The 27,857-nt window shown below is 54.1% G+C and overlaps 2 protein-coding genes and 1 long non-coding RNA gene across 4 annotated transcripts; 2 read left to right on the top strand and 1 right to left on the bottom strand.

The window, feature by feature from the left end:
• Window positions 1-911: 911 nt before the first annotated feature.
• On the bottom strand, window positions 912-9,549 carry Otop2 (otopetrin 2). The gene is made up of 6 exons (XM_005412262.2): window positions 9,127-9,549; window positions 8,185-8,321; window positions 6,818-6,876; window positions 6,303-6,424; window positions 3,749-4,629; window positions 912-1,426 (listed from the first exon to the last, which is right to left on the bottom strand). The coding sequence occupies exons 1-6, from the start codon at window positions 9,437-9,439 to the stop codon at window positions 1,256-1,258; spliced, it is 1,683 nt and encodes a 560-aa protein (XP_005412319.1). The 5' UTR covers window positions 9,440-9,549; the 3' UTR covers window positions 912-1,255.
• Window positions 6,330-27,857, top strand: LOC102016853. The gene is made up of 5 exons (XR_264937.2): window positions 6,330-6,870; window positions 8,807-8,884; window positions 9,123-9,239; window positions 9,545-10,384; window positions 27,827-27,857. It is a non-coding gene; the product is annotated as an uncharacterized LOC102016853 (long non-coding RNA).
• Window positions 10,425-17,121, top strand: Ush1g (Usher syndrome 1G (autosomal recessive)). 2 transcript variants are annotated; one of them, XM_005412261.2, is made up of 3 exons: window positions 10,425-11,030; window positions 13,067-14,284; window positions 15,694-17,121. In XM_005412261.2, the coding sequence occupies exons 1-3, from the start codon at window positions 10,867-10,869 to the stop codon at window positions 15,695-15,697; spliced, it is 1,386 nt and encodes a 461-aa protein (XP_005412318.1). In that variant the 5' UTR covers window positions 10,425-10,866; the 3' UTR covers window positions 15,698-17,121. The 2 variants fall into 2 exon arrangements, with proteins under 2 accessions (XP_005412318.1, XP_013364118.1); XM_013508664.1 differs by lacking the exon at window positions 15,694-17,121 and having other exon boundaries at window positions 13,067-14,288.

Raw genomic sequence — 27,857 nt, 5'->3', positions numbered from 1 at the left:
CCCTTTCTCTGAGTCCATCTCTATGTCTTTGGCAGAGTAAAAGCCCTAAGGTGCAGCTCTTCAGGGACCACTCCTAGAGGGTTAGGATCTGAGTTCCCCAAACTGTCTTAAACTAGAATCATCCCGTATCTGTATCTCTGTTATGGGTTCCTGAAATTCCTGAAATATTTTTCATGGAAAAAAGTTCTTCTGCTTATGGTGCATAAGCATATGCATAAAGGTGCAGCTGGACAGGAGGGATGAGTGCTCTATAGCACAGTAGGGTAACTACGGTTGACAACAATTCACTGGATGTTTCAACATCGTGGAGAGAGGATTTTGAATACTCCCAATACAAAAAAAGGATCTACCTGTCAGATGAGAGATATGCTGATTACTGTAACCTGATCATGACACATTGTTTACATGGGCCGCAATGCCACAATGTACTCCATAATTATATACAAATTACTATGTGTCAATTTTTAAATATATTAATAAAAAAGCTCTGCTTTTTTTAAAAAAAACAGGTTTGAAGGTTATTATTTTTAATAGGAAGGCTCGTGTTCTCTGTAGCTGTGTAACCTTGGGCAAGTCACTTTACCTCTTGGGACCTCAGGCTCCCCCTTTGCAAATTTTGAACGCTGGATTAGGTCAGTCTTTCCTAATCTTTGTTATATCATGAGATACATAAAAATATGAGTGCATGTGTGTGTCATTTGGAGGAAGGGGGCAGCTTGGGCACTCCAACACATCTATTCCCAATCACCTAGTTACCCGCTGTGTAGACAGTGTGCAGTGCAGACCCAGCTCACCCACGCAAAAGCAGGAGGCCTGAAAATCTCGGGGCTTTTCCAGTTCTGATTGCCAAGTTCCTCTCCGTGACCATCTCAGATGGAGTGCTGAGATAAGAAGACGGGACAGGGGGTGACTTGAGGTTTTATTGATTCTCAGTTCCAGACAGTGCACTGGGTTCAAGACAGAGCCAGTCAGTACTTCCAGACCCTACCAGGTCCTAGGAAAGCTTTGGGGAAAGGTTTCCCTTCCCAAGTCACCCCGGGCCTGAGGGTTATGATGGGGTGGATGGGCACATCCTGATTCTGATTTAAAAACTCATCTTGAAAAAATAAATCTTTGTGCAAATTCCACTCTGGGGCCAGTGGGCAATGGTCATAATGTGGCACTATGTCTGCCAGCGAGGGGTTCAATCCCAGCGAGACACCGAGTGAGCACATGAACCAAGCTGACCCTCATGCCCATGTCTCTATCCAAGGCCTCAGGACAGCACGTAGACCTCCAGCAGGCTGGAGACAGCGTGCATGCGGTAGAAAATGCCGAAAGGCAGGCAGATGTTGACGATGGCTGCCCAGAGGGAGTAGCCGTAGAATTCCACCTCCACGGTGTTGCTGAAGTGGGGCCGGGCCCCAAAGGCTGGCATGATCCACAGCTGTGTGGGGAGAGGGGAGCATCAGAAACTTGCCCAGAACAAACCTGCAGCTCTTGGTGTGCTTTGCTGGCCCAGGACAGGATGAGGAGCCTGGCCTGTTAGTTTGGTGGACGCTGATGGTTGGATGTCACTGAGTGGTGACCTCCAATATCTTGCGCAGAGACTGGTACTCTCTAAGCAGCTCAGGAAATGTGTCCAACTAAACTAGCCCACTCCTACTGTGGTCACCTCTCCCTTCTTTTTATGCACCGGTGGAATGCGAATCTCAACAAATGATGTAAGAAATTGGTTCAGACTGCTGGATCTGCAGCTGGGAAGAATCAGTGAGGCACAAGGGTTCAGGGCCCAGCCAGGTCACAACCCCCAGCCTCTATGAGCACTGCTCTCCCACGCCACTCCCACCCGCTGCCCCCTTCTCAGCTCTAGGAGGAGGTGAAGCTAGAATCCTGCCTCATCTTTGGCTGGGAGCTCAAGCGGTTCGATATGGGTGAGGAGTATGAAGAAAAGGACAAAGGCTTCTGGGCCGCCACCAGTCCTGCCCTAACTAACTACATCCCCGCTACATCACAGCCACCCCCGCCCCCAGCTTGCTCTGTTCTGTGAAATGAAGAAAGCGAAGATGGTGCCGTCAGAGTGATTCATGCTCACCTATCTGGAGTAAGAACAGCCCTCCTGAATAGTGGCTCCTGGCCTATAAGCCGGATCTGGGCAGAAGGTTGGTGTCGGCGGGGAGGGCAGGGGAGCCCACCTTCCCTTTACCAAAGCCAGTCCCAGACATAATGCATACTGAAGTTTTGAGCCTTAGAACTTCCACTTGTAGGGTGAGATTGGTGACCATACTTATTTTTGTTTAAGAGTGAAACTGACTATTAGAAGGCTCCTCCAGGGGAGTCATACCTTACCTATGGCGGTCAAGACCTGTCAGGCACTATTCATAGTGGGAATTCACTAAGGAAGTATCTGATGGTTGCTGGTATATTTCCCATAGTTAGGACCTCATGGGGTAGAATTCACTCTGTGGATGGTATTCTACATTGGGCCGTACCAATGCACACTTTTTTTTTTTTTTTTTGGTGATGCTGGGGATCAAACCCAGGGTTTCATGTATGCTAGCAAGTGCTCTATGACTGAGCTACACCCCAGGCCCCAGGATATACCCTATTAAGGATGTATTCCTATTAGGGATATTCTTTTACTGGAAGGTTCATCCTAAAAGACTGTCTTTATATTGAGTCCCTTTTCATTAGAAGTTTGTTTGTTTGTTATTTGGGATGTCCAGTTGTCCCTTGATATACAGAGAGGACTTGTTCCAGGACCCCAGATGGATATCAAAATCCAAGGATGTCCAAGCAGTTTATATAAAATGGCATAACATTTGAATATTAACCTATGTAATTCTGCATACTTTAAAATTTTAAATCATCTCTACTTATTGCACTCCTAATATATAACACAATATAAATACTATACAAATAGCAGTTACACTGTATTTTTTAAGGAGATAATAATAAGGAAAAAAGTCTATGTGTTCAGCACAGATAGAATCTTTTTTTGTAACATTTTCCATCTAAGGCTTGGGTAAATCCTGGGACATGCAGCCAGCAGATACAGAGGGCTGACTATATCCATGCGGCTACATGTTTCTATATTAGAGGTTTCTGTACTGGAGATCATTTCTATGCTGGAGAATTTCTATATTGGTTGTAGCTTTGCTAGGAATGTTTCCAGATTGGGGTGTGCTTTCAGTATGAGGGTTTCTGCTCTAGGTATTTCCAACAGGGAGTAGTATATTTGTACGGGGTGAAGTCTGTTGCTCTTAGTGTGGCCTTTGCTAAATCACCCAGGAGAGGGTGGCTGTCGTCTGCACCCTACTTCCAGGCAACCTACCAAAACACTCTATTAACAGACGGCTCACACTCACACTGGTCTCTGTTACTTCCTGATGCTGCTCCAATTATTCTGAGAAACAGGCAGGTCACAAGTTCCCAGGAGCAGTCACACCTCCCACCTAGCAGTGAGAGCCCCCACCTTCTCAGCTCCCTCTCACCTCCACCCTACCCCCACATCAGCCTTCCCTGGGACCCCTCCAGCTCCATCCACTGCCTTCAGGTCGGAAGCTGGGATATTACTCTCTCTGTGTCCCCCAAGATGCTGTTTGCTCAAGGGTTTCAGCTGGCTCTCTCTGAACCCACCCCTTTCCTAGAGAGCTGGAAGACTTTTGAGTGCGTTAGGGCAAGGCAGAGAAGGCTAAAGGGACAGACTCGCAGGAGCTTCCTTCCTCACCCTCCTCTTGCCCCGCTCACCCCTTCCCCAGTTACTCACGATGACATTGCAGAGCAGAAGAAACAGAGAAATGTCTTTTAGGCACCGGCGTCTCCAGTGCCCCCTGGGGGCCAAGATGATGGCCATTGCTTCCTGAGGGTCTGCTGGGCTGGGGTTGACCAGCCTGGGGGTGGGCGGGCAGGCCGGTAATGTGTGGAGGGGATCCAGGTTGGCGAAGGTAAGGCCCTGGCAGGATTCCTTGGGGGGAGATTCCCGAGGCTCCTCCCCGGGTGGGCCCCGGTGGAGGCTCTCAATGATGAACACGTTCTGGAAGGTGTGCTGGGCGATCATAAGCAGGGCGTGGGCCAGGTTGAGCGCCCCCAGCAGGTCCCTGGGTGTACCCACCACCACGGCCACGATGGAGTAGTAGGAGATGGCATACTGGCCCAGGGCGGCACCCATCAGCAGGGCCACATCCAGGGTACGTGTGGGGTTCTTATGGTGGTCCATGGCCCGGCGGTCAAAACGGTAGATGACTGAGCCACTCAGGCTGACCAAGGTCATGAGCCCCAGACAGACAATGTTGAAGCTGTAGTAGGTGACCAGGGCTTGCTCGGTGCGGCCCCTCTCCCCACTCACTTGGACTTCATAGATGATGAAGACCGCCAGGCCCACTACAAATAGTATTAGGCCCAGGATCGGGCCTGCAAAAAAGGTCTCCCGGAAGAGGCTGGCTCGGGATAGTGTGTGGCTGTGGCCGTGGGTGGCGGCCAGCAGCCTGCCCACGTTCTTCCACATGACATAGAGCATGGTAGAGGCGAAGAGGCTGTACTCGATGTTGAAAGGATACAGGTAGAAATACCCCTGCTGGAAAATCTGACAGATGGCCGTGTTGCAGGAGCAGGTGTCTCCTCCTCCTCCGGAGCCGCTTGCACGCTCAACTGCAGAGAGAGGGGCGCAGCTCTTGTGCTAGCCTGTGACCTTTGTAAGGGCGGGGCTCTCTCTGCCAGTCACCCAAATGCCTTCACAGGGCTTGGCACTTTCATTCATTCTATAAATATTTATTGAGCACCTACTGTGTGCCAGAGACTATGAGAAACATCAATGCTCAATTAAAAAAAAAAAAAACAAAACGGAATCACAGAACTGCCCACTTCACCCACTTCCATTCCTTCAGTTCCTCTCCATTCATAATGCTCTCTAGCTCCCTGCAGTAGACAAGCTCTTTGAAGGTGGCACTCTCGGGATCCCCTAAAGTTCAGTCTCCCCCAAAACTTTCCCTGGCATCTGATTCTGTCCTAAAAGCCAGCTGCTTTGCCCAGGTCTCCACTATGACCTCCCTTTGGCTTATACCACACTGAAAGGAATTTTTTTTTAAATACTGGGGATTGAACCCAGAGAGTTACTCAGGCTCAATTACATCCTCAGCCCTTTTGAATTTTTTAAAATCTTGAGATAGGGTTTTACTAAATTGCTAAACTGCCCAGGAAGGGCTCAAACCTGCAGTCCTCCTGCCTCAGCCTCTCAGAGTGATAGGATTACCATACCTGGCTACCAAAAGGAATCTTGACTCAAGTCCAGGCTGTGCTTTGTAGGATGCCATGGGCCCTGGCAAAGATCTCTTGACTCCAGATCTATCCCAGATGGATTTGCAGATGAAGAAGCCCAGGTTCAGTGATGTAAGATGAGTTGGATTGGGAGAGCTAAAGCAAATGACTTGACTTCCAACCCCAAGGCAGGGCCTCCAACAGTGGGCCGCTCCCACTACGGACCCACTGTGTCAGGCTGGCCTTCTGCCTGGGTTACTTTTAACCCCCTCAGGGTCCTCTAGATATATACAAGGTGGCCCTTTACCAGTCCTGCTTGGCTGAGGTATCCCTGGCAGCTGGGGCCACACTCTGTGCATGTAGATGTGTGCAGGTATTTTAGTCTCTAGTCTGGTCCTGCCCAGTGGGGCGGAGCCCTAGGGAAGTCAAGAGAACTGGGAGTGGAGCCTGTAGACCCTGTTCCTCCTGGTGAGGCTCACTGGTTAAAAGCAAAGATGGATTTGAACATCAGTGCTCCCACTTCAGGCTCTGTGACCTTGAGTAATTAAGCTCTCTATGCCTTTGTTTCTGCATTTCTAGAGTGGAACTATGAAGAGTACCCACTTCCAAGGGAAGTTGGGAGGGATAAATAAGGCACTAAGCATCGTTGGGGACACATAGGGCTTGGTACATTGTCATTATTGTCACTGCAATGAGATGATTCTTTCTGACCTTTTCCTCCCCAGGTTCTCTCCTCTGATCCCAGACTCCCATTTGGAGCCACTGTGCCTCGCTCCCCCTCCCCCTCCCCCTGCCCCTGCCCTTTCTTCCAGGAGCTTGGGTCCCTTCCTGTGGGGATGGACGCCTGGATTGTGGTTGAATCTGCAAGAATGAGAAAGTGCCCCCAGCATCCCCTCTCCTGTCCCCTTCATCCATACTCCTGAGGCAGAGCCTGGAGTGGGAGGAGGCCCCTAGCTTCCACCTTTGCTTCCGAGCCCTTGGGACAGCATAGTTGACTGACTACAAATCCACAAAGCACCCAGCCCAAAGCCCGGTAGCCATAGGGTCAGGGCTAAGGGGGAACTCACGGTCAGGGGTGAGGCGGGTGTGGCTGACGTTGCTGTGGGAGCTTGCCTGGTGCACAGATTCATCCACCACGGCTGCCATCCAGATGGCCAGGTTGGTGGTGAGCGTGAACATCAGTCCACATCTGTTTGGAGGTTGAGGGAGGCAAAGAGGCCCGTGAGTCTTTGGTTCATCTTGGGTCCCTAGCGAGGTAGGAGACCGGAAAGCTCTCCTGAGAGATGATATTGAGAAGGGAAAGGTCAGCCAGGCCCTTGTGAAAAGTGGGGCTGAGTTTGGAAGGCCAGGATGCCACCCAAGAGAGGACCGGGGGTTTCCAGAGGCACAGGCCCTGCTGTCCCCACCCCCACAACACGTGAAAGGGGGCGGGCACAGTGTAGTGGAATTAGGCGGACAAATTGGGGACCTTGGCTGAAACCCCACCCAGGAGGCAGAGGGAGGAGCCATGCTCAGGCCAGACAGCCCTCAGGTCTCCTGCCAGGCGACAGGCGGGGCACAGACACTGAGCTGCAGTTCTCACCGGGTCAGATCCAGGTGGACGTGAATACAGTCTTTAGCGGAGACCCAGAGAAAGTAAGTCTGTGTTGAGAGAGGGAGGGAGGGTCATTTTTCTGCGAGTGGGCTAAACTCCAGGAAGCCCGGGTCCACACCCAGGGTGATGGTCTCTCCACCCCCGTGGACCTTGTCCTAGATGACTGGGTTCATTTCAGCTTTACAAACAGAGACCAGGGACATTTTCTGCTTCTACTCTATGGTTCAGTTTGTACAAAAATAGTGGTTTTCAGTTGCTTAAAGGTTTGTAAAATGTCAACTGTAAAACTCTGGTTTGAGGGCGTTCTTTTGGGGGAGGGTAAGAGAGGAACAAGTAGATCTTTGGCTACCTTGTTATTTATTCCTGAGAGCAGGGCCAGCCTCACACTGGGTCTTTATCTAGGGGGAAGAGGTCTCTGGTGACTTTTCACTGCCTTTGACCACGTCGGCAGCCCATCCTCTTCCTTTGTTCCCTGCAAGGCCTTGTCCTCATCTGGCTACCAGTGAATTGCTGTTAGGAGCTTTGCTGATGTGGGGGTATTTGTGTTTTCCTTTTATCTGATTATTCTTCAAACTCATGAAATGTAGAAAACTAAAACTGTATGAATGCCAAGGTTATATGTGTGTCAAACTGTGGACACCCAGGCAGCAGGGTGGTGCTTCAGGGGAGGGCACAACCCTTGTGGTCATTCTGTCATGCGACAGGGCTATGTTCTCTTAGGGTCTCATATAAAACCAGCCTTGCCTCAGCTTAATCAGACCTTTCAAACTGGTTTTTATGCAACAGATTGCAAAAGAAATTGAAGTTGTTTAGAAAGTCTCAGCGACAGACTAACCCCCCCCCCATACACTCCTGCTCATGACAATACACCAAATATAGGAGCCATGCTGGTGCCAAATGGCTATGTTCCCAGCATGTTGTAGGCTGAGACTGATGCCCTCAAAGGCCTTCAAGGAGGGTAGACCAGGTTCTAGCAGGCAGGGCCAGCTGTCTCAACTCATACTTCCTAGGGGTTAACTATTGGCACTGCTTAGGATGACATAAAATCTTAGTGCCTCTAAGGAGAAGCTCACTTCATTACCCAGTGGTTCATCACTCTTCCTCATGTATGGACCATACGATCCCTGCTTCAGTCCTTTCCGACTGAATTAATTGTTCAGGGAAGAAGGAGAGCTCAGGTCTCTGACCCCTTGCCAAACACTGGCTCCTTTCCGCCACACTCTGCGACTAGATTTTTTTTTGTTGTTGTACTGGGAATCAAACTCAGGACCTTGCGCTTGCCAGGCAGGCACTTATGCCACTGAGCTATGTTCCTAGCCTTTTCTGCCACACTCTGGGACATTCCTCCTACCCACCTGCACGATGACGAACACTGCCTGGATGAGGGGGTGCAGGATCTTGATGGCCGACTGGCACTCAAAGAAACTGGAGTAGTAACCAGTCTTGAAGACATCCATGACGAGAGTGCAGATTCCAAACAGCACCAGCCCGCCTGGAGGTGGGGTCAGAGAGGGTCAGAAAGGGTCAGAGAGGTAGGGGAGAAGACTTGTAGAATGGAACACAGGACCAGCAGGGAGGGTGAGAAGTTCCCTGAGGAGAGCTGGGTGTGACTGAGGGGAGAAGCAGGCTTCTGAGGGTGGGTGGCTAGATGGGAAGGTGTCGTGGATAACTGGATGAGTGGATGCACGGGGAGGGTGGGAGGATGGATGAGGATGGATGAATAGGCAAATGGGCAAATGAATAATGAATGCGTGGATAGAAGGATGAGTATATGAATGAGTAGGTGGATGGATGGGAGGGTGGAAAGATGGATAGGTGGGAGAGTGGATGGGGATGGATGAAAGGGGCGGGTGGCAGGATGGATGAATGGATGGATGAATAGGCAAATGAGCAAAGGGAAGGTCTGAAAGATGGATGGGTGAGTGGAAGGATGCACGACTGACTAGTTGGTTGTCCTGCTATGTCTTCCTCTTACAGGCTCCCTAAGCAAGAGGAGGGGCCCTAGACAGACCCTTTTCAGTTGCTGCTGTCCTCTGTGCCCCCTCTCCATCAAAGGTGCTCCCTTCACAACGCTCTCCAATCCTTAGACAAGGCAAAGAAGCCCCCTGACCCCGTCCCGTCCCTCTGTTCATCTCACCATTTCCAGGACCCCTTTCCCTCCCGCTCCTCCTGCTTTCACAGTAGCCCACTTCTCCCCTCAGTCACACCCGGCTCTCCTCAGGGAACTTCTCACCCCTTCCCCTGGTCCTCCGAAAGCCCCAGCGCAGCTCCCCTCTGCGCCCACCTCCCCCAGGCACCTCGGAGCCAGATGGGTCCCGCGTGCGCGTCCAGGTAGGGCACCGCGCCAGGGCAGCGCGCGCTGCGCAGGAGGTAGAAGAGGATCCAGATCGCGGCCAGCAGCATCATCGCGGTGAGCAGCGCGAACACGTCCGTGTCGTACACGGCCACCTTGTTGAAGGCGCCCCCGCTGATGAGCGTGCAGGCGAGCAACAGCACGTTGACGGCCAACAGCACCGACAGCAGACGGCCGCCCTTCTTCCACACCTCGCGGGGGGCCGCCCGCGGCGCCGGCGCGCTCTCCTTGGGGCCCAAGCCCAGCGCCTCCGACATGGTGGGGGCGACGCGAGGAGGCTGGAGGGGGGATCACTGCAGGAGAGGAGCGGAACGGACCCCAGCTCAACCCCGAGGGCTTTCCTGTCCCCATTTTATCTCTAGATTTGGGGACCAGGGAGTTCCTAATCCCGGTGCTGGAGGAAAGCGCAGGGGGAGAAGAAGAGAAAAACCAGAACCCGCATCTGTGAGGCTCAGCTCAGAAGGAAAGAAGTGGCGGCACCCGTCGGACCCACTTCCAAAATCCCATCGTCCACCTGCCCCGGCACGCACCTGGCTGGCCTGGTAGCTCGCGCAGAGTTGGGGTTCAGGGGGCGGTGAGCGTCTCCTCTCTCCCACGCCAGGCTGGACGGGAGCTTTATATCCGAGAGCGCTGAGTGATTTACTGCCGCGGGAGCTCGGCTCCATAAACCTCTCAGTCCCACTCACATGATCCATCTTTTCTCTGGGCTGAATTTGGGGAAGTGCGCGCGGGAGTCAGATAAAGCGAGATGTATATTTATCTGTTAAGAACAACCCGCCTCCCTCCGTCCCTGTCACCCCTGTGGGGCCGGGTTCGGACGGGCGCGGTCCCGCAGTGCGGCAGCTAGAGGGCACCCCCCACCGCTCCCGCCCGGAGCCCCCACACCTGACGCTCGCGAGCCGCGGGCACCCACATGTCCTCCCAGCCCCGGCGCAGGCTGCGCTTGTGAGCCCGGTTGCTACCCTGAGGTCGTGACACTAGCCTTCCGTTCCCCACCTGTCCTCAGAACGCTCGAGTTTCTTCTTCTTCTGTCCCTACTGCGCCCCCCTCTGCTGCTCCGCTAGGTGCTTCGAAGTCTGGGGCGTGGGAAAGAAGTTCCCACGCGGTGCGCCCAGCCCTCCTCCAGTCCTCTAGCGCCCCCTGCTGGAGCGCGTCAAGACCCCGTACCAGGACCGCTGCTTCCTACTCAAGGACAGTTTCTGGTGGGTCTTCACTCTTCTTTAAGTGCACTGTCCTGGGATCATCAGCTTCGAAACTGTAGTGAGGATGGACCCCAGCTGTTCTCGAGACTGGGAGTCACGGGGTGGAGAGGGGAGCGCTAGGGTGTGCATTTTTGGAGAGAGAACGACCTCATAGGATCACCTACTCTAACACTGGCCCTGTGCACGCTGAGAAGCAGGGTGTTTAGGACCCAGGGGAAGCCCGAGGGCGGCTCGCTGGGCGGCGGGAGATTCTCCCTCCCCTCTCCCCTGCCACCCGCCGCCGGGTGAGCGGCTCAGATGTCCCCGTAGCCGCACGGCTCTGGTGCTCTGCACCCTCCATCTGCGGCGGCGGGGGGGGCTGGCGGCCCTGGCCCCTGCCCAGTCCCCTCCCCCACCCCCATGCCTCAGCCTTAACCCCTCTGCCCTCCCCCGCGGGGGGCATTTCCCTGTGTCCCCTGCCCGCCCCGTCCAAGTCGGGCGCCATGAACGATCAGTACCACCGGGCCGCCCGGGATGGCTACCTGGAGCTCCTCAAGGAGGCCACCCGGAAGGAGCTGAATGCCCCCGACGAAGATGGCATGACCCCCACACTCTGGGCTGCCTACCATGGCAACCTGGAGTCGCTGCGCCTCATCGTGAGCCGCGGGTGAGTACCCCACACCCGGCCAGCAGGGGAGAGGGAAGACTCTGGGGTGCCCGGCCCTGCGACGCCTCCCCCAGATCCCAGGGCATCCTTATCCCCTTCTCGGAGCTACCCTCTTTCCTGTGAACAGACTCTAAGGCGGGACCTTGGCGTTTGCTGGGCAGACGCACATGGATGGGAACACAAGTGGAGGCATGTGACACTCACGACCTGGATGTGGGGTGCGGAGGGGAGAAACTGGGATTTGAGGGTCTGTGATTGTTGGGACAGCTGCTGCGAGTGGGGGAAGGTGGGAGACGTCTTCCGGGTGGGAGTACCCGGAAGCAAGGTGAGGCGGAAAGTGGGAACCCAAGGTAAGGCTGGGAAGCCTCAGAAGGCCCAGAAGTGGGGGCTAGGAAAGAGGAGGCGCCCCTCCCCACTCCCCAGTCTGATAGCCCAGCCCCCACAGCCCCCACAGGCTGAGTCTCACACCACTCTTCCTCGCCCTGCTGGGTCAGGGATTTATGGGCACTGTCCACAGTACCAAATGTCACTGGCGCAGCCGCCCTGTTAACTCTCTCTGTGCCCCTCCCCACAGCTGACCCGTGGCAGGATGGTGATGCCCTTGCCTTTCGGGGCTTCTGTGGCCCATCCGCCCTCTGGAGTGGTCCTCCCAGGAGACTGGGCACAGAGGACAGGTGTCAGAGCTAGGGATGGGGTTTGGGGGTAGTGGTTGAGAAATGGCCCAGGGCCACCGAATTGGGTTCTAAGGTGGGGGTGGGATATATCACACTCCTGGGAACAACTTGGCCACCCACCGGCAGATAAGAGAAGTGAGGCTGGGGTGAACACTAGAACGGGCTAAATACCAGGGTGCCCTGGGCAGGAGGAGGGACAGAAGGGATGCCCCAAGAGAGTTAATGTGACAGTCTGGCCCCGGGAGAGAGGAGCAGGGACTGAGCTGGCTCGGTGCTGGGCACTAGCCTGTGGCTTGAGCAGGTGCTGTGTGTGGGAAAAGAGGCCCCCTTTGGTGTGCCAACCCCCAAGTCCTACAGAGGCAAGGATTTATGCTGTGTGGTTGTGGGTCTGAGGCAGGGTGGCTCCTCCCCCTTGTGGAGTTGGCGACCAGCAGGGAAGCTGAGCAGGGGGTGTGTGGGGAGACGCGGAGACAAGGGAATGATTCTTCCTCCAGCCCTGGGGTGGCCTCGTGGCCTCATTAGTGTCAGGCCGGTCCGTGTGCTAGTGCCAGAGGAAGGCAAGAGCTCTGGAGGAGCAACGGGAGCTGCCCGGGGGCGTCATCGGTCTTGGAGGGTGTTAGGGGAGACAGCCAGCCCTGCAGGACCCCCAAAGGTGGGGCAGCCTGAGCAAGGGAGGGCAGCCCAGCCGGGCCTCGACCTTCTTTCTCCCCGCGCCCGGTCCTGGCTGCCCCCACAGTCCCCTCCTGGCCCAGGCCAAGACCCGACACCTGCTCTAACACTGGCGTTGCCAGGCCTGGCCCTGCTCCCCGCAGACCTGGACGCAGCCACGCACCGTCGCGCCCTTGCGCATTCACCCAGGCTGGGGCCCGGCACACACCACCCTCTGGTCCTCCTTCACAGTCACCCTGCAACACGTGGCCGCACTCACCGCACCTGTCTAGAGACCCAGCCTGGGCCCTGGCCCACCACCTCTCTGGGCCAGCTCCCCGCTGGGCCCATGAATAATTCACTCGGTTCTCTCTGAACATCAAATATTTATCCCCTGAGATTCCCAGCCCTCAGTTCTCTTGGGGGAAGGCCCCGCCTCTGCTCCGCCTTCTCCGTCGCCCCGCCCCCTAGATGCCGTGCTCTTTTCTCCTGCGCTCCCTCAACCCGCGAGCGTTTGGTGGCTCGGATCAGCAGAGCCCCTGGAATCAGAGGAGCGATCTCAGTTCCACAGATTCCTTTGGGCCCAGGGTGCCCGTGGGGAATCTCGATAAGGCTGGGGAGCCCCCTGCCCGCTTCCACCCCCAGCCACGGCAGCCGGTCCATTTGCGCTTGCTAAGACCGCTCATTTTTCGTCCCCACGTGCTCTCCCTGCAGGGGTGACCCGGACAAGTGCGACATCTGGGGCAACACACCCCTGCATCTGGCAGCTGCCAATGGCCACCTGCACTGCCTGTCCTTCCTGGTGTCCTTCGGGGCCAACATCTGGTGCCTGGACAACGACTACCACACGCCGCTGGACATGGCCGCCATGAAGGGCCACATGGAGTGCGTGCGCTACCTGGACTCCATCGCGGCCAAGCAGAGCAGCCTCAACCCCAAGCTGGTGGGCAAGCTGAAGGACAAGGCCTTCCGCGAGGCGGAGCGGCGCATCCGAGAGTGCGCCAAGATGCAGCGCAAGCACCACGAGCGCATGGAGCGGCGCTACCGGCGGGAGCTGGCCGAGCGCTCGGACACGCTCAGCTTCTCCAGCCTCACGTCCAGCACCCTGAGCCGCCGGCTGCAGCACCTGGCGCTGGGCAGCCAGCTGCCCTACTCGCAGGCCACCCTGCACGGCACGGCCAGGGGCAAGACCAAGATCCAAAAGAAGCTGGAGCGGCGCAAGCAGGGCGGGGAGGGGACCTTTAAGGTCTCGGAGGACGGGCGCAAGAGCGTGCGCTCGCTCTCGGGGCTGCAGCTGGGCAGCGACGTGATGTTCGTGCGCCCGGGCACCTACGCCAACCCCAAGGAGTGGGGCCGCGCCCCGCTCCGGGACATGTTCCTCTCGGACGAGGACAGCGTCTCCCGTGCCACGCTGGCAGCCGAGCCTGCCCACTCGGAGGTCAGCACCGACTCAGGCCACGACTCCCTGTTTACCCGCCCTGGCCTAGGCACCATGGTGTTCCGCAGGAACTACTTAAGCAGTGGCCTGCACGGGCTGGGCCGTGACGACGGGGGCCTGGATGGGACGGGCACGCCACGGGGTCGGCTGCAGAGCTCCCCCAGCCTGGACGACGACAGCCTGGGCAGTGCCAACAGTTTGCAGGACCGCAGCTGCGGGGAGGAGCTGCCCTGGGACGAGCTGGACTTGGGCTTGGACGAGGACCTGGAGCCCGAGACGAGCCCGCTGGAGACCTTCCTGGCCTCCCTGCACATGGAAGACTTTGCCTCCCTCCTGCGGCAGGAGAAGATCGACCTGGAGGCACTGATGCTGTGCTCGGACCTCGATCTCCGCAGCATCAGCGTCCCGCTGGGACCGCGCAAGAAGATCCTGGGGGCCGTGCGGAGGCGGAGGCAGGCTCTGGAGCGGCCGCCTGCCCTGGAGGACACGGAGCTGTGAGTGCCAGTCTGGGGCGGGATGGAGGTTAGAAGGACCCTGGGAAGGGAGGGAGTCTGCCTTTCCAGGGGTGGGAGGGGCATGATACCGTATTTCATAAAATCTGAGCTGCCGTCAATTACAGGGAGTCTCACTGTTTTATTTATCAGCGGTTTACAAGAAACTGCCAATGTAATGATGACGGGAGGCTATTTTCTTATTTTTGCAGTACTGGGGATTGAGTTCAAGGCCTTCCCGCTGAGCTATACCTTCAACCCCCTTTTGAATATTTTATTTTGAGACAGGTCTTAGTAAGTTACCCAGGCTGGGTGCAAAGTTTCAGTCCTTTTGCCTTGGCCTCCCAGAGTGCTGTGATTACACGTGTGTGCCATCACACCTGGCTGACAGGAGGACTTTAAAATCACAGCTGATGTAAAATACGCCCCCATTCCAGAGATATGAAAAATGTGGGAAAAGGATTGTTTTTTGATTCAATGAAATATGATAATCCTGGGATGTTATTGAGCCCTTTCACCTTCCAGGTCCTGCTGTATCCTTAAGCAAGCACTGCTCCCCTAGGTCATCCCCGTTGTACAGGGGATGAGCAGATGGAGGCTTGAGGGGTTAGATAACTCACCTCATACCTCGCCACTGCTCAGTGTGGAGTGGGGCTTGATCGCTGGTCTGCGTGGCTCTGGAACACACAGACCATTCCCTGTGCCTGAGGACAAGGTACCTCCTATGAGATGGAGCGTGTAGCAACCAGTAGATCTCAACAGCGTAGCTCCACAAGGCAGATGTTTTAGCCGCTATCTCCCGCCCCGCAGCCAGGACCAAGAGCAAACGCTTACAGTGGAGCCCACAGCATCTTTGGGAGCGGAGTTGCTGGGTTTAAAAAGCCATCACAATTTGGGCATGGTGGCATAGGCACATCTGCAATGCCAGAATACGGGGAGGCTGAGGGAGGATCACAAGTTCAAGGCCAGCCTGAGCAATTTAGTGACTTAGTGAGGCCCTGTCTCAAAATGAAAAATAAAAAGGACTGGAGATGTACCTCAGGGTGAAGAGCCTGGGCTCCATCCCTGGTACTGGGGGAGGAGGAAGCCGTTGAGGCTGCCCAAGGCTGCCACTGTACTGGTCTTCCTGTTGGCTGGTTCCTAACCTGCCCCTCTCCCACCACATTCCACCAGCCCAGCCAACCCCGCCCCCTCCGGTCTATAGCCTTTGCACGGCTGAGGCAAGCAGTGCTGGGTATGGGGAAACAGTCTGGTTACAGTTTGAGGAATGGGGTATCAGTGTGCCCCTTTCCTAATCACCAGCCTGCCCAAGGAGGGGAGGCTGAGTCATCAAAGTGGTGGGTCTTGGTTGAAAATGATGCCTTTGAAGGCTCTCTTCTAAGGCCTGCTTCCGTCTGTCGCTTCCTCCACAGATAACCCGGGTTCCTCCCCTGAGACCAAAATGAATTGCAAGTTGCCACAACCTGTGACGGGCCTGCAAGGTCCCCACAGTCGCCAGCCCTGCTGCCCTCTTTCCCAGGAGTAAGGACCTCAGCCTGCCTACACCCGGAGCAGAGACTGTGGCCTGGAGGCATCCAGACGGGGACCAGAACATCCCAGAGCGCCAGTTCTGAGGGCTCCTGCAGCCCTGGGCCACTCTACCTGAGTGGCTCTGAAGCACGTGTGGATTTGTGCGCCAGGCTCTGGTCGGGGCTGGTTCACACCAGAGACTAGATGACATCAGAGGTGGATGGGAAGGAGGGCTGGCGGGACACAGCCTATCTCAGGTGCATGGTCTCCCTGGGCTTTCCTCCCTGGCCCTCCCTGGAGGGGCCTGTCTTCTCAGGCTAGAGACTTGCTTGCTTTTTCCTTTTTTGTGAAGGGAAGAGTTTGGGCTGCCTCGCCTCCCAGAAGCCCCAGAGGGGAGGTTTCCAGCCAGACTCTTCAGCCAAACGCCCTGCCTTTCGGTCCCCACCCCACCCCCACAGACATGAGAAGGCCACCGGCCGGCCATGGCCGGAGCTGGAGGACCATGCTGGGTCAGCTGGAGCCTGTCGTCCTTCAGCTCCCCTCCTCTGCTGTGCATCCTGGCCCCTCCAGGGACCCGTAGGGGCACACGGTGCTAGAGCTGCAAGCCACAGTATTATGGTCCCCAGGCCTGGCGGGCACAGCTCTTTGGAGAATGGCATCTGCCAACTGCCTCAGAATCTTCAGGCTCTGGCAAGCAGGTGGGCATAGCCGGGGGTTGGGTGTGAGCCGATCCTATGAGAGGGATGCTGTGTGTCCCAGCGCTTTGTGGCAATGAGACTTGGCAAAAGCCAGCCCAGAGGGTCCTTAGAGCATGTCCTCAGGGCTTTCCCAGAAGACCAAGGTCACGGAAGTGGGACGGTCCCTCAGGACCCTGTATGTGTGCACATCCACACCCACACCCACACAGGTGTTAGCAGTGCCCCCAGTCTCTGACCCCAGCTTTGGAAGCAGCCCTTGCCAGGAGGTGGCCACTGCCCCCAGCTCCTTCCTGGGCCCCCTTGGCTGGGGTTGGGAAAGAGCCCCCAAAGACCTCATTGGTCTGCCCAAGTGGGGGCCCCATCTGTGTATGTGCCCAGAGCTTGGGGTGTGAAGGAAGGATCCTTCTCCCACTGCAGGACCCTGAGGGCTCACGGCCTGCCATCCTCCCCCTTGTTCCTGCCTCTGGGCCTCTGGGCCACCCCAAGTGCCGACTTATCTTTCTCTGAGCCCCAGATGCTGCTGTTCTTCCTGCACACCCACTTGTCAGTGTGTGGAGGGGCCAGGCTCCAAATCCCGCCACCATACACCAACCTACCCGCAGGCTCATTACAACTTTTGCAGAGAAAGTTCTACCTCGTTGTCATGCCTGTGTCCTGTTCCTCATTCATCTGCGGGCGGGAGGGGGATGGGGTGAAGACTGAGAGAGTGGGAGGGGAGAGGGTCTTCTATGGGCCTGTGAAGACCAGGTCCTGTTCCTTGGAGGGATCCACCAGCCCCCGCCCTTCACGTATCTGCGTGGATCCCCTCCAGCATCCCTGGGCCTTTGCCCTTCTAGGCTGAGAGCAAAGAACTGCTGGAGAGACAAGGTTAAGAAGAACTGGGCCAGGAGAGTCGCCAGCTGCTGAGCAAGGAGGGTGCTCAGGGCTTCAGGCGTGACCCCAGGACCTGCCTCGGCCAAGGGCAAGGTGATGCTGTCTCTCTTTCCACCAGGACTGCCTGGGCTTTTCCAGAGACAGACAGAAGCCCTGACCCAGGAAGCTGCTGCCTGTCACCCAGGCTCTGGGCCCTGTCACCCCCAGGAAGCTTCAGTGGGATCTCCATTTCCCCCACCCCAGGTGTCTCTTAGGTGCCTGATTTTTTAAATTTAGTTAATTTAGTTTTGTGGCACTGAGAATTGAACTCAGGGCCAGTGCACTGATCTGCATCCCTGGTCATTTTTTTTGTTTTTGTTTTGTTTTGTTTTGAGACAGGGTCTTGCTAAGTTGCCCAGTCTGGGGTGGAATTTGTGATCCTCCTGCCTCAGCCTCCCACAGTGCTGGAATTACAGGTATATACTACTGTCCCCAACAGGGTGCCTGATATAGAGCCTTTCTTTCTCCCAGGGGTCTGTTTCTCCCCTTAAGTGGGTGGATATGACCTGTGCCTTTTCAGTCAAGTCTGGAGGCATCCATTCCCTAAGGAGGCTTCTGCCAAGGGCAGTGCAAGACAGTCCCTCCCTCCATTATCACTCAGAAAGGGCCACAGAGTGTCAGTGCTGGAAGGTTGCCCAGCAACTACCCAGGGGTTCTGTGCCACCTCCCTCCACTTTACAGATGGAAAAACTGAGGCCCATAGAGGGGGAGGGTCAGACCTGGAACACAGGCCTCCAGATTGCTGCCACCCATTCCTCATACTCAGACCCCCAAGGGAGCCAAATAGCGATTTTACCCACCATGCACCACCAGCCCCGTGGTCCCTGCTGGCCATCCTGGTCACTTGCACCTACCTTCTGAAAGAGCCGCCTGTGCTCGCCAGGACTGTCCAGGGGGAGGACATGGGGTGAAGCAAACTTGAAAGAACAAGACTGGGCAGATGCAGCTTCAGCATCCAGGCAGAGCTCAGCTGGAAGCAGTGGTGCCAGGGAGCCTGGGGGCAGGGAGCAGGTGCTGCTTCAGGGAGCCTGGGGGACTTGAGATACAAGCAGAGAATTTTACCCTCAACTTTCTTGACTCATTCCCTTAAAAATCTACATCAAGTTTAGAGAAATGTTAACATTTATCAAAAAATCAGTGGTTCTAAGGCCTTTGGGGATTTGAAGCAGGGAATAATATGCACATTTGTCCTGGAAAAGACACACAGTACACACACACACACACACTCACACACACACTTATATGCAATTTGATCATAACTCCCAGAAGCTCATGGAGTCAAAGAGTCCCAAGAAGCCCTGAGACCCCAAGCTAAGAACTTTGGTTAGACTGCAATGAAATTAATAGTTCATAAACAAGACTTCCGGTTTGATGGAGGTGCGGGTAGGGGTAGAAAAATTCAGAGGCAGGAAAAGCCTCCATGGGATGTGACCCAGCCCTCTCATTTCACAGATGAGCTACCTGAGGCCCAGAGGGAAGGGGCTGGGCAAAAGTCACAGACCAGCCACATGGGCAAATGGAGCTAGGTCTCCGGATGCTGCATGTGTTTCCCACAGGCTCTTTTTCCACACCGTGGCCAGCCCCAGACAGCATAGGATCAATGTCCCCACAGTGAGTGCTCGTATCATCTTCTGTCTAATAAATCCAACTGGGGCAGTGGCAGAACCCAGGGCAGATCTAGCCTGTCCCCTCCACTGTGTGGCCTTTGGTAAGTTACTCACCTCTCTGAGCCTGTTTTATCATGTATAAAATCAGTGTTTATAATAACAGTGTGAACCCCATAGGTTATTAGGAGGGTGGGATGATAATGCTTATAAAGCACTTAGCACACACCTGATATTTAGTGCACATCAGTTAATAATGGTCATGGTCATTGTTAGTCTGAGGATGGCCCTGAGGAGGTCCTTGCACTTGTGACTGCTAAAATCACCCAGTAGGTAGGTCCTAGATAGTTCCAACTTGCCCTTCAGACACTCATCTGAGAATAACCTCGCCCCCCTCCCCAACACCATCCACACTTACTAACTGGCCAAAGCACAAGAGGCATCTTTGCCAAACCATTAGGGGGCGCTGTGAATCCAGCCAGTTGCTAAGGAATGGGTAGCTAGCCAAGGGTGAACCCCCATACTATGCAGTGAGAGGTTCAGGAAAGCCAAGGCTATTCCTGGGTGCCCAGCCAAGCTGGGAATGTTTTCTAGAGGGGACATTACCCCTTTATGCCCCCCTTATGCCACTAGCTGAATTTTAAAATTTAACAAAAATTTTCCCCTGCCCCTGGGGAGGGGGCCATGTGAGGCTAAGTGTTAGCACAGCTTTGTTGATACAGAGAGTGAATATTATCAGAGAGGTTATACAGTGTGTTGTTAAGGAAGATTTAGGTTCCCTGATCTGAGTCACTTAGGCTACCTCTGTCCCCAGGGCTGGGCTTTCAAGTTTTTACTGTCAGTGACAGGTGCTACATTAAGTACTCTACAGCCATTTAACCCTCGCAATAAAAACATAACCCCTGCCTATAAGCGAGTGCTACCTTATCCTTCTTATCCCCATTTTACAGGTGGGAAAAGAGAGACTCAGAACAGTGATACAACCTTCCCTGAAAGGTCCCGGAGCTGCCAGGCATCAAAGGGAGATTTCCCCCATGCTGAAATCCACCTGCCTGACCGCAGTGCTGTCTGGGCCCCAGTGCACTTGCGCCTTTGCTGTGAAATGTCTTTGATCTTGAGTCCCCTTGACCTTGGTGTGCCTGGGTCCTGGGTAGGAGTCAGCCTCAGCCTGAGGTAGGGCGGGGACACCCTGACCACAACACCCACTTGCCTTGGGGGACTGAACTGAGAGACAGTCAGGGGCAGGGTGCCGAGGGCTGTTAGGACTAAAGCTTTGTGTCTCCAGTGGGGTGGGGGGCGCTGGCAGAAGCGTTTTGTCCCAACCAGGGAGCCTACCTGTCTCCCTTGCTATCTTTTCTGTCTTTGTCCCATGTCTCCCTGTGATGCCGGGCACTAGTCTTTCGCTCTTCCCTTCTGCCCCTGTAAATGTCCCCTTTTCTTTCAAGGCCTCAGTTTCTCTTGGCGTCTTTCTCTGGATGCCTGTCTCCTACTTGCTTAAGCACCTTGTTCCTCTCCCCATCCTTGGCCCCATCCATCAGCTGAAACTTATGACCCAGCCCCTCCTAAAAGGCCCTCCTCCTTCCCTTACCTCAACCCTGCACCTGGCTTGGCACCTGCTGGGGCATCCCCTGGAACCCCGCGTTCTCCAGGGAACCCAGTGTGAAAAGCCCTGAAGTGGGTCCTGAGCTCCACGGCAAATGATATGAAGCCTGGGTTTGGGTCCTACATCAGCTACCACATAGTCATGACTTAGTCAAGTCACGTGATGTAACTTCTGCAAAACGGACATCAAGTTGCCTTCCTGTTGGGGTTATGGTGAGCTTGCCTGCCCCACACTAGGTATGCAAGCACAGATCTCCACACCAGCCCTGACCTGCGGTTGCTAGGGAGAGCCACACTTACCGTGGCCCAGATGCTTCAGCAATATTGTTATTTCTGTCTGTTATATGGGGGAAGCTACCCACAGAAATGAATGGAAAACAGTGTGGAAAGTGCAGCTTGTACCTGCCAACAGCTGGAGCCCAACCACATGGTGTGGGTCAGTGCTGGAGTAGAGACTGGCTACTGGGAAGGGAGTCTGGCTGTGCTCTCTGGAGTGTCTGCCTCTCTGCAATCCTGATTTTCAGAGGCACAGCGGTATGTGTGAAATGTGTTCAAGCCCATGCCCTTGAGAAGTGGCACAGCCAGAACTGCTGTCTGGACAGGATGCCTTCCCCATGGTGCAGACTCCTCACGGTATCTGAGCGCTTCCTGAGCACCTGCTGTGTGTCAGCCCTTCACACATCTAGTTTCAATTGGTTCTTATGACAACTTCATTCCATACTCACAAGGGAATGACAAAGTATCAGTGCACCCTGGAGGTGAGCAAGGAGCAGCGGGCGTCACCTACAAGCCTCATTTTGTAGGTGTGGCAACTGGGGGGGACCTGCTAGGAGGTGCCCAAGCCAGGGTGTCCAACCTGCTCCTTTTGCTGCTATAGGCTGCTAGCTGCCTTCTCTAGGCAGGAATCTAGCCCTTGCTACGTACCAGGTCCCCCAAAGCCATGAGAGTGGTCTCATTGTCCTGCTTCTCAGATAAGGACACCTGACACAAGCAGGGCACTCACTTCCCCAGCCTGAGTGCAGAGATACTAGGGCTGTGGGATTCAAGCCCAGGACACTGGCTCTTTCCCTGCTAACCCAGCCCATTCCCTGAGCCACCTCCCCTGGCTCCCCCAGCATAGGTGTTGCTCTGCCTCATCTCCCGACCGGCGTTGCCCAGGACCTGTGTGTGGTGGGTGTGAGTGTGTGTGTGTGTGTGTGTGTGTGTGTGTGTGTGATGTGGTGTCAGTGGGCATGGTGGGTCCAGACCTTTCCTGGAAAGTGGTGTTTGTTTGTGAGTTGAGTGTGTGTCTCTGCAGCTTTGTTAATTTGTTTTAGCTTTCCCACCTCTACACTTCCCACAAGAGGGGCATGTGTGTGTGCACATGCCCATGAGGCCTCCTTTGCTTTGTCTGGAGTCTATTTTTTAGGCCCTGACTCCTGTTTATTATCTGTGGTTAGGGCTCCAGCTCCTTCAGACTGCAAGGCTGAAGTTTCTGAACGCTTCACACCTTCACCTGGTCCCCATCCTGAACTGGGGGTCCTGGAAGCTTTCTCTGACCTCTCTCTGGGTGATCAGCTTGTTGGGGTCCCCACCCGTAGGGGGAGGTAGTAGGCTGTAGGAGTAGAAGTACCAGTGCTCCAGAAGGCAGGGGATGAGACAAACTACTTTGTGGGGCACCCAGGGTACTGAAGGTGTAGTGGGTCCCCTCCCCCTGGGCTGCAGGGGCCAGATGCAAGGCACAGCCCGCCACTTCCAAGGCGAGTTCTCCTTTCCACGCCTCATGTTCCCACCTGTAGATGGGGATAATCATCTGACTGCCATCTAATCATCTAGCCGCCACTGCAGACAAGTTGTGAGGATAACAGGAAGTATTAGCTCCCTGCAGGTAGAAGGCCAGCCCAGGGAACTGGGGATGGGTTGGGCTCATGGGCATCAGCAAGGCCTGGGCATCACTGGACCAGTGCAGAGAGGTCTGATAGGCTGGGCTGTCCTCAAACTCCACACCTTCTGCACAGCCTGCTGTATACTACCGAGCATGGCTGGTAGAGGTCACCATGCTCCTGGGCCCCCAGCTCTCTCTCTCTCTTTACACACACACACACACACACACACACACACACACATGCATGCACATGTACATATATACACAGAGCTGGTTGCATAGCATATGCCTGTTTTTTTTTTTTTTTTTTTTCCGTACTGGGGATTGAACTCATGACCTTGAGCTTGCCAAGCAGGCGCTTTTGCCACTGAACTATATCCCCAACCCAGTGTATGCCTGTTATTCCAGCACTCTGGGAGGCTGAGGCAGGAGCATCTTAAATCTGACCCTGGCCTAGGCCATTTAGCAACTTTGCAAGACCCTGTCTCAAAGTTAAAAATGAAAAAAATTATCTGGGGATGTAGCTCAGGGCAAGACCCCGGGCTCTGAAAAACGACAAAAGAGAAGAAAAGACAACAGACACACACGTGAGGGAAAACATAGGCCGTGAGGAGAGCATAGAGAGCGAGGGTGCTGTCAATATGTTAGGTTCGAATCGTGTCAACAGTTTAACTTAACAATAATGCACGATGACATCCCAAGAAGCAGCGATAGTCATAATGATGCCCTCTTTGAGCTCGTGCCCGTGTTGCCCACTGAGGGCCACCACGTAGTCACTGCCCTCGCCAGGGACCTGGGGATATGGGCAGCAGCATCTACATTCACTCCTACTCACCCTCTTAGAAAACGGAGGCTCAAAGGGGTCAAACAACTTACCTAAGATCACACAGCAAAGACAAGAACCTCGGTGTGTCTGAGTGCAGAGTCTGGCTCTTGACATTGCTCTTGGTTTGTCTCCACACTATGCAAGAATCGCAGCCCTCACTCCTCCTCCAGCCCTGGCACATGCCCCGCCAGTCTAGTCTGTACCCCACATGGGACAGTGGTGCTGCCCCTGGAACAGCCCACCCACAGAGAGTCCAGCCCTGGGTTTTCAAGAACCTAAGTTGCCTGGTAACTTGGAGAGGTACCCTGAGCCTCAGCTGCTTCTTGCGAAAACGAGGCAGAGGCTCACAGCCCTTGGACGGCCAGCTCTTCCTGCCAGCTCCTGCCCTGTCCCTACCCCACCCCCCTCATTTCCTGCCTCCCTGGACTGTCACTCACCTGGCTTTGTCCCTGCAGGATGGGGGCAGGCCTGAGATGGCTGGCTGGAGCGTCCTCAGAGGTGAGGTTCATGCAGAGACGCCTACTCTTGCAGGAGCAGTGGAGCTCCGAAGGCCAGTGCACCCTCGGCTGGCCAGGATTTGGGCCACGGGCTGGGCCACTTTTCTCCCAGCTCACCAGCCCCACCCCTGTGAATAATACCAGTCGCCTCCAGGAGTGGAACTCACTGGGGCTTTGATGATCTGGGGGCACAAAGGGATGAGAGACACAGAAATGTCCAAGACCCACCCGGCCAGCCAGGCGTAGGGCGTAGAAACTCTGAACTTGCTGGCAGGAGGCACCTTCCCAACCCACCCTATGTGTCCCCAGTCTAGCAACAGCCCTCCAGGGCTCCATGCCCATCAACTCTCAGCACCCTCTGCCAGCCCCCGGCCAGGGCGGGCCCCTCCCCATTTCACCCCAGCCACAACAGTAATTAACGCCAATGAAGCCGGCGCATAAAGATCCGAATCACAGGAGGGAGGAACCATCACTGCCCCGGGCACGGGGAACTCCAGAGGGCTGGGGCAGGGCAAACCCCAACCCAGGCGACCTCGCCCTGCCCACTGCCATTGCCAGGGTGGATCTCAAGGTAGCCGGTCTGGGGGCTGGGAAGAGGCCGTTGCCTCCCAGTCCAGATAAAGCTTGGGAAGACTTGGGTTTGGACCACGTCTTCCCCACCATTTTAGTGTTTTAAAAAAGTCTTTGATTTCCATTCTCCTGAGCCTGTTTCCCTATCTTTCATTCACCTGTCCATTCACTGATTCCACAAATGCCTGCTGAACACTGCCCCAGGCCAGGTACCATGTGCTGTTCCAGGGAAGCAGGGCTGTCCAAACCCAGGTGGGACTTGCCCTCTGCCAGGCCCCAGCCCTTCTCTGGGAAGCGTGTTTTGCTCACCCACCAGCTGGTCCACACTGCACTCTGACTGGGTACAAGGCAGCGTGCTGGTCTGATGGGCGAGTGGGCTGGAGGTTATGGAAGAGGCTCAGTGAGATACAAGAAGTTGTGTGAGGGCTCCGTGCCCTTAGGAAGTTCACAGTGTGGTTGACTGTGGGGCAGAGTGCTGACTGCTCCTTCCCGGGTACTCAGGGTGGCTACAACTCCAAGTCTCCAAGTCTGCCTGTGGGTTGGCTTGGGTAGGCTGCCTGGGTTCTGGTCACTGGAGAATAGACAGAAGTGACAAGTGCTGAGCTCAAACTGCCTTCCCATGCTGTCCCTTCCATTGCCATGGTGATTGTGGTGGCCTAGTGTTGGACATGGGGTCACCACAAGATAGAAGGGAACTGAATGTGGTGTCATCAATTGAAGGAGGGCTGCCTGACCAATATTGTACTGTGATGTGAACAAGAAGTGACCCTGTATTGTGCTGAGATGCTGAGATGCCAGGTATGTTTGTTATAAAAGCTAATATTGCTTATACTGACTAATACAGGCAGACAACTCACGTACAAGGAATACCTTGACTCCTGTGGCTTAGCACAGCATGTGAGAGGGCTCATTGTCAAGCAGTGTGTGACCACTGTTGCCTAACCCCCTACCTGGTAGATGGCATGAGGTCAGAAGAGGGGAAGACATTGAAAGCCACAATGCTTAGAATATAGTAGGTGCTCAATAAAACAGGTTGAATGAGTGAAATACAGAGAATAATTATTGTGATGGCTGAATTCACCAAAAGCCCCTTACGAGGGATGGAGTTTGGTGGAGGTATAGGAGTGGAAGCAATTACTCTGGAAAGAAATACCTAGAGCTGAGAAAGGCCAGGCCCAGTCCATGGATCAGAGGCCACTGAGTAGTCAGTAGTTATACATATAAGGTTTTAAGTTTGAGGCCCTCAAAGACCATGCTGACTAGCACAGCCTGAAATCTAAAAAAACTTTATCAACAGTGTTAACACTCATAGTCTTTCGGCGTGGTCACCAAAGTGAGGTGTGCATAATAATCTATTGGCGTACAGGAATAAAATAATGCAACTTCTATTGACATTCATCTCACCTTTAAATATCTGTTTTTTTAGTGTCTGTGATAACACAGAGGCTTAGAACAGCCGAGTGACTCACCCAAAGTCACACAGCTGGGAAGTGCACCTGATTCCAAAGCCCATCCTGCCCTTCACATATGCTGAGCCTTGCACAGACAGGTGAGAAGCTGGGTGGGGAGAGAGGCAGGTCCAGGGGCGGGGACAGGGAGTGCAGGTGGTCCCAGCTCAGGCTGTCTCTGCCCTGGGCCAGTGCGAGCAGAGGTCAAGGAACCTGGCCTGCTCATCTGCCCCCAAAGCTGGTAGCAGGAGCCAAACAGATGGCTTCGGAGGCATGGGCCTGGGTCCCCCCACCCCAAGCCTCTCATCCCAGCATCTGACGACTCTTCCTCACCTCTAGGAGCAGGATCTGGAGCCGAAGGAGCAGGACAGTGGCTGAGAGGTCAGAATGGAGTGACAGGGGGATGGGAAAGAGGGGTCACTTAGACCCTGGTGACAGCTGACAGAACTGTGCTGGCCTCCTAGTCAGTCACTCATGCTCAGCTGCAAATGTCCATGGTGAAGAAAACCCAGGTGTCCCACTTTCCCAGGATTCACTTGCTGGATTTATAATGCACACCTCTGACTGACACTGCTGAAAGAACTTTATTTTTAAGGAACTGTACTTTATTTTTTACTTTATCTTACTTTATTACAATATTAGAGATGAACACAGGGCCTCATATGTGCTGGGCAAGTAGTCCTCCACTGAGCTACAGCTCCAGTTATTTTATTTTATGGGACAGTGACTTGCTAAATCGCCCAGGCTGGACTTGAACTTGTGATCCTCCTGCCTCAGGCTTCCCAAGCATTGCGGCAGGGATTGCAGGCATGCATCACTGTGCTTGGCTCAGAATTTTATTTTTATTTATTTATTTTTTTGTGGTACCGGGAATCGAACACATGACCTTGCACTTGCCAGGCGGGCGCTGTGCCACTGAGCTAAATCCCCAGCCCAGAATTTTATTTTTTAAAAATATGTAGGCTAGGGTGTAGCTCATCATTAGAGGGCTTGCCTAGACTGTATCACCAGGGTCTAAGCGACCCTTCTTTCCCACCCCATCTATCACTCTATTCTGACCTCCTCCTGCACGGCACAATAAAATAAATGCAAAAATGAAATCGTGATTAAAATATATGCATAGAGAAATGTAGTTAACAGTATATCATGAGGGCAGGTGGATTGTCTGGGTTATACAATGAGAACCTGTCTTAGAAAGAAAAAGAAAGAAAACAAAACAGAAGAGTATAACATGATGAGTTTTTCCAAACTGAACACATTCAAGGTTAACTGAGACTCAGATCAAGAAACAGAACATTTTCCAGCTCTCTCGTCTCTTTCCAGTCACTCCCCTGTGTTTAAAGATTACTGACTGTAACAGCCACCCTAGCTTTTAAGGCCATAGGCTAGTTTTGCCTGTGTTTGTTCAGAGGGTGCCAGAGATCTAACCTATGCTAGGCAAATATTCTACCACTGAGCCTCACCCTCAGCTCAGTTTTGCCTGTCTTTGACCTTTATATAAATTGGACCATCCAGTGTGTGCTCTTTTGTGTCAGGTTTATCTTGTTCAACATTAGGTTGGGGCTGGAGAACATTCCAGAACATGCATATGCCGCATTTGATTGATCTATGCTGCTGTTGGAGGACATCTGAGTTGTTCCTAGTTTCTGCCTATTTGAAGGATGGCTAAGTTCGGCATGGTGGCACAGGCTGGTAAGCCCAGCAATCTGGGAAGCTGAAGCAGAAAGATCAGAAGTTGGAGCCCAATCTAGGCAATTTAGCAACTTAGTAAGAACTTGTCTCAAAAAAAAATTTATATATATATATATATATATATATATATATATATATATATATACTTATATGTAACAATGTGGGGATATAGTTCAGTGTGAAGGTCCCGTGTTCAATCCCTAAAACAAAACAAAACAAACAAAATGCTGCTATGAATCCTTTTGTATGTTTCTCTTTCTGTGGAGTATGTATTTAGGGCTTCAATAAAGCTCCTTTTTTTTTTTTTTGTCTTTTTGAGACAGGGTCTCGCTGTGCAGTTCAGGCTGGCCTTGA

Source organism: Chinchilla lanigera, unplaced genomic scaffold, assembly GCF_000276665.1.
Source record: "Chinchilla lanigera isolate Chin_1 unplaced genomic scaffold, ChiLan1.0 scaffold00152, whole genome shotgun sequence".
NCBI classification, from domain to species: Eukaryota; Metazoa; Chordata; class Mammalia; order Rodentia; family Chinchillidae; genus Chinchilla; species Chinchilla lanigera.
This window is presented reverse-complemented; position numbering and strand designations above follow the sequence as displayed.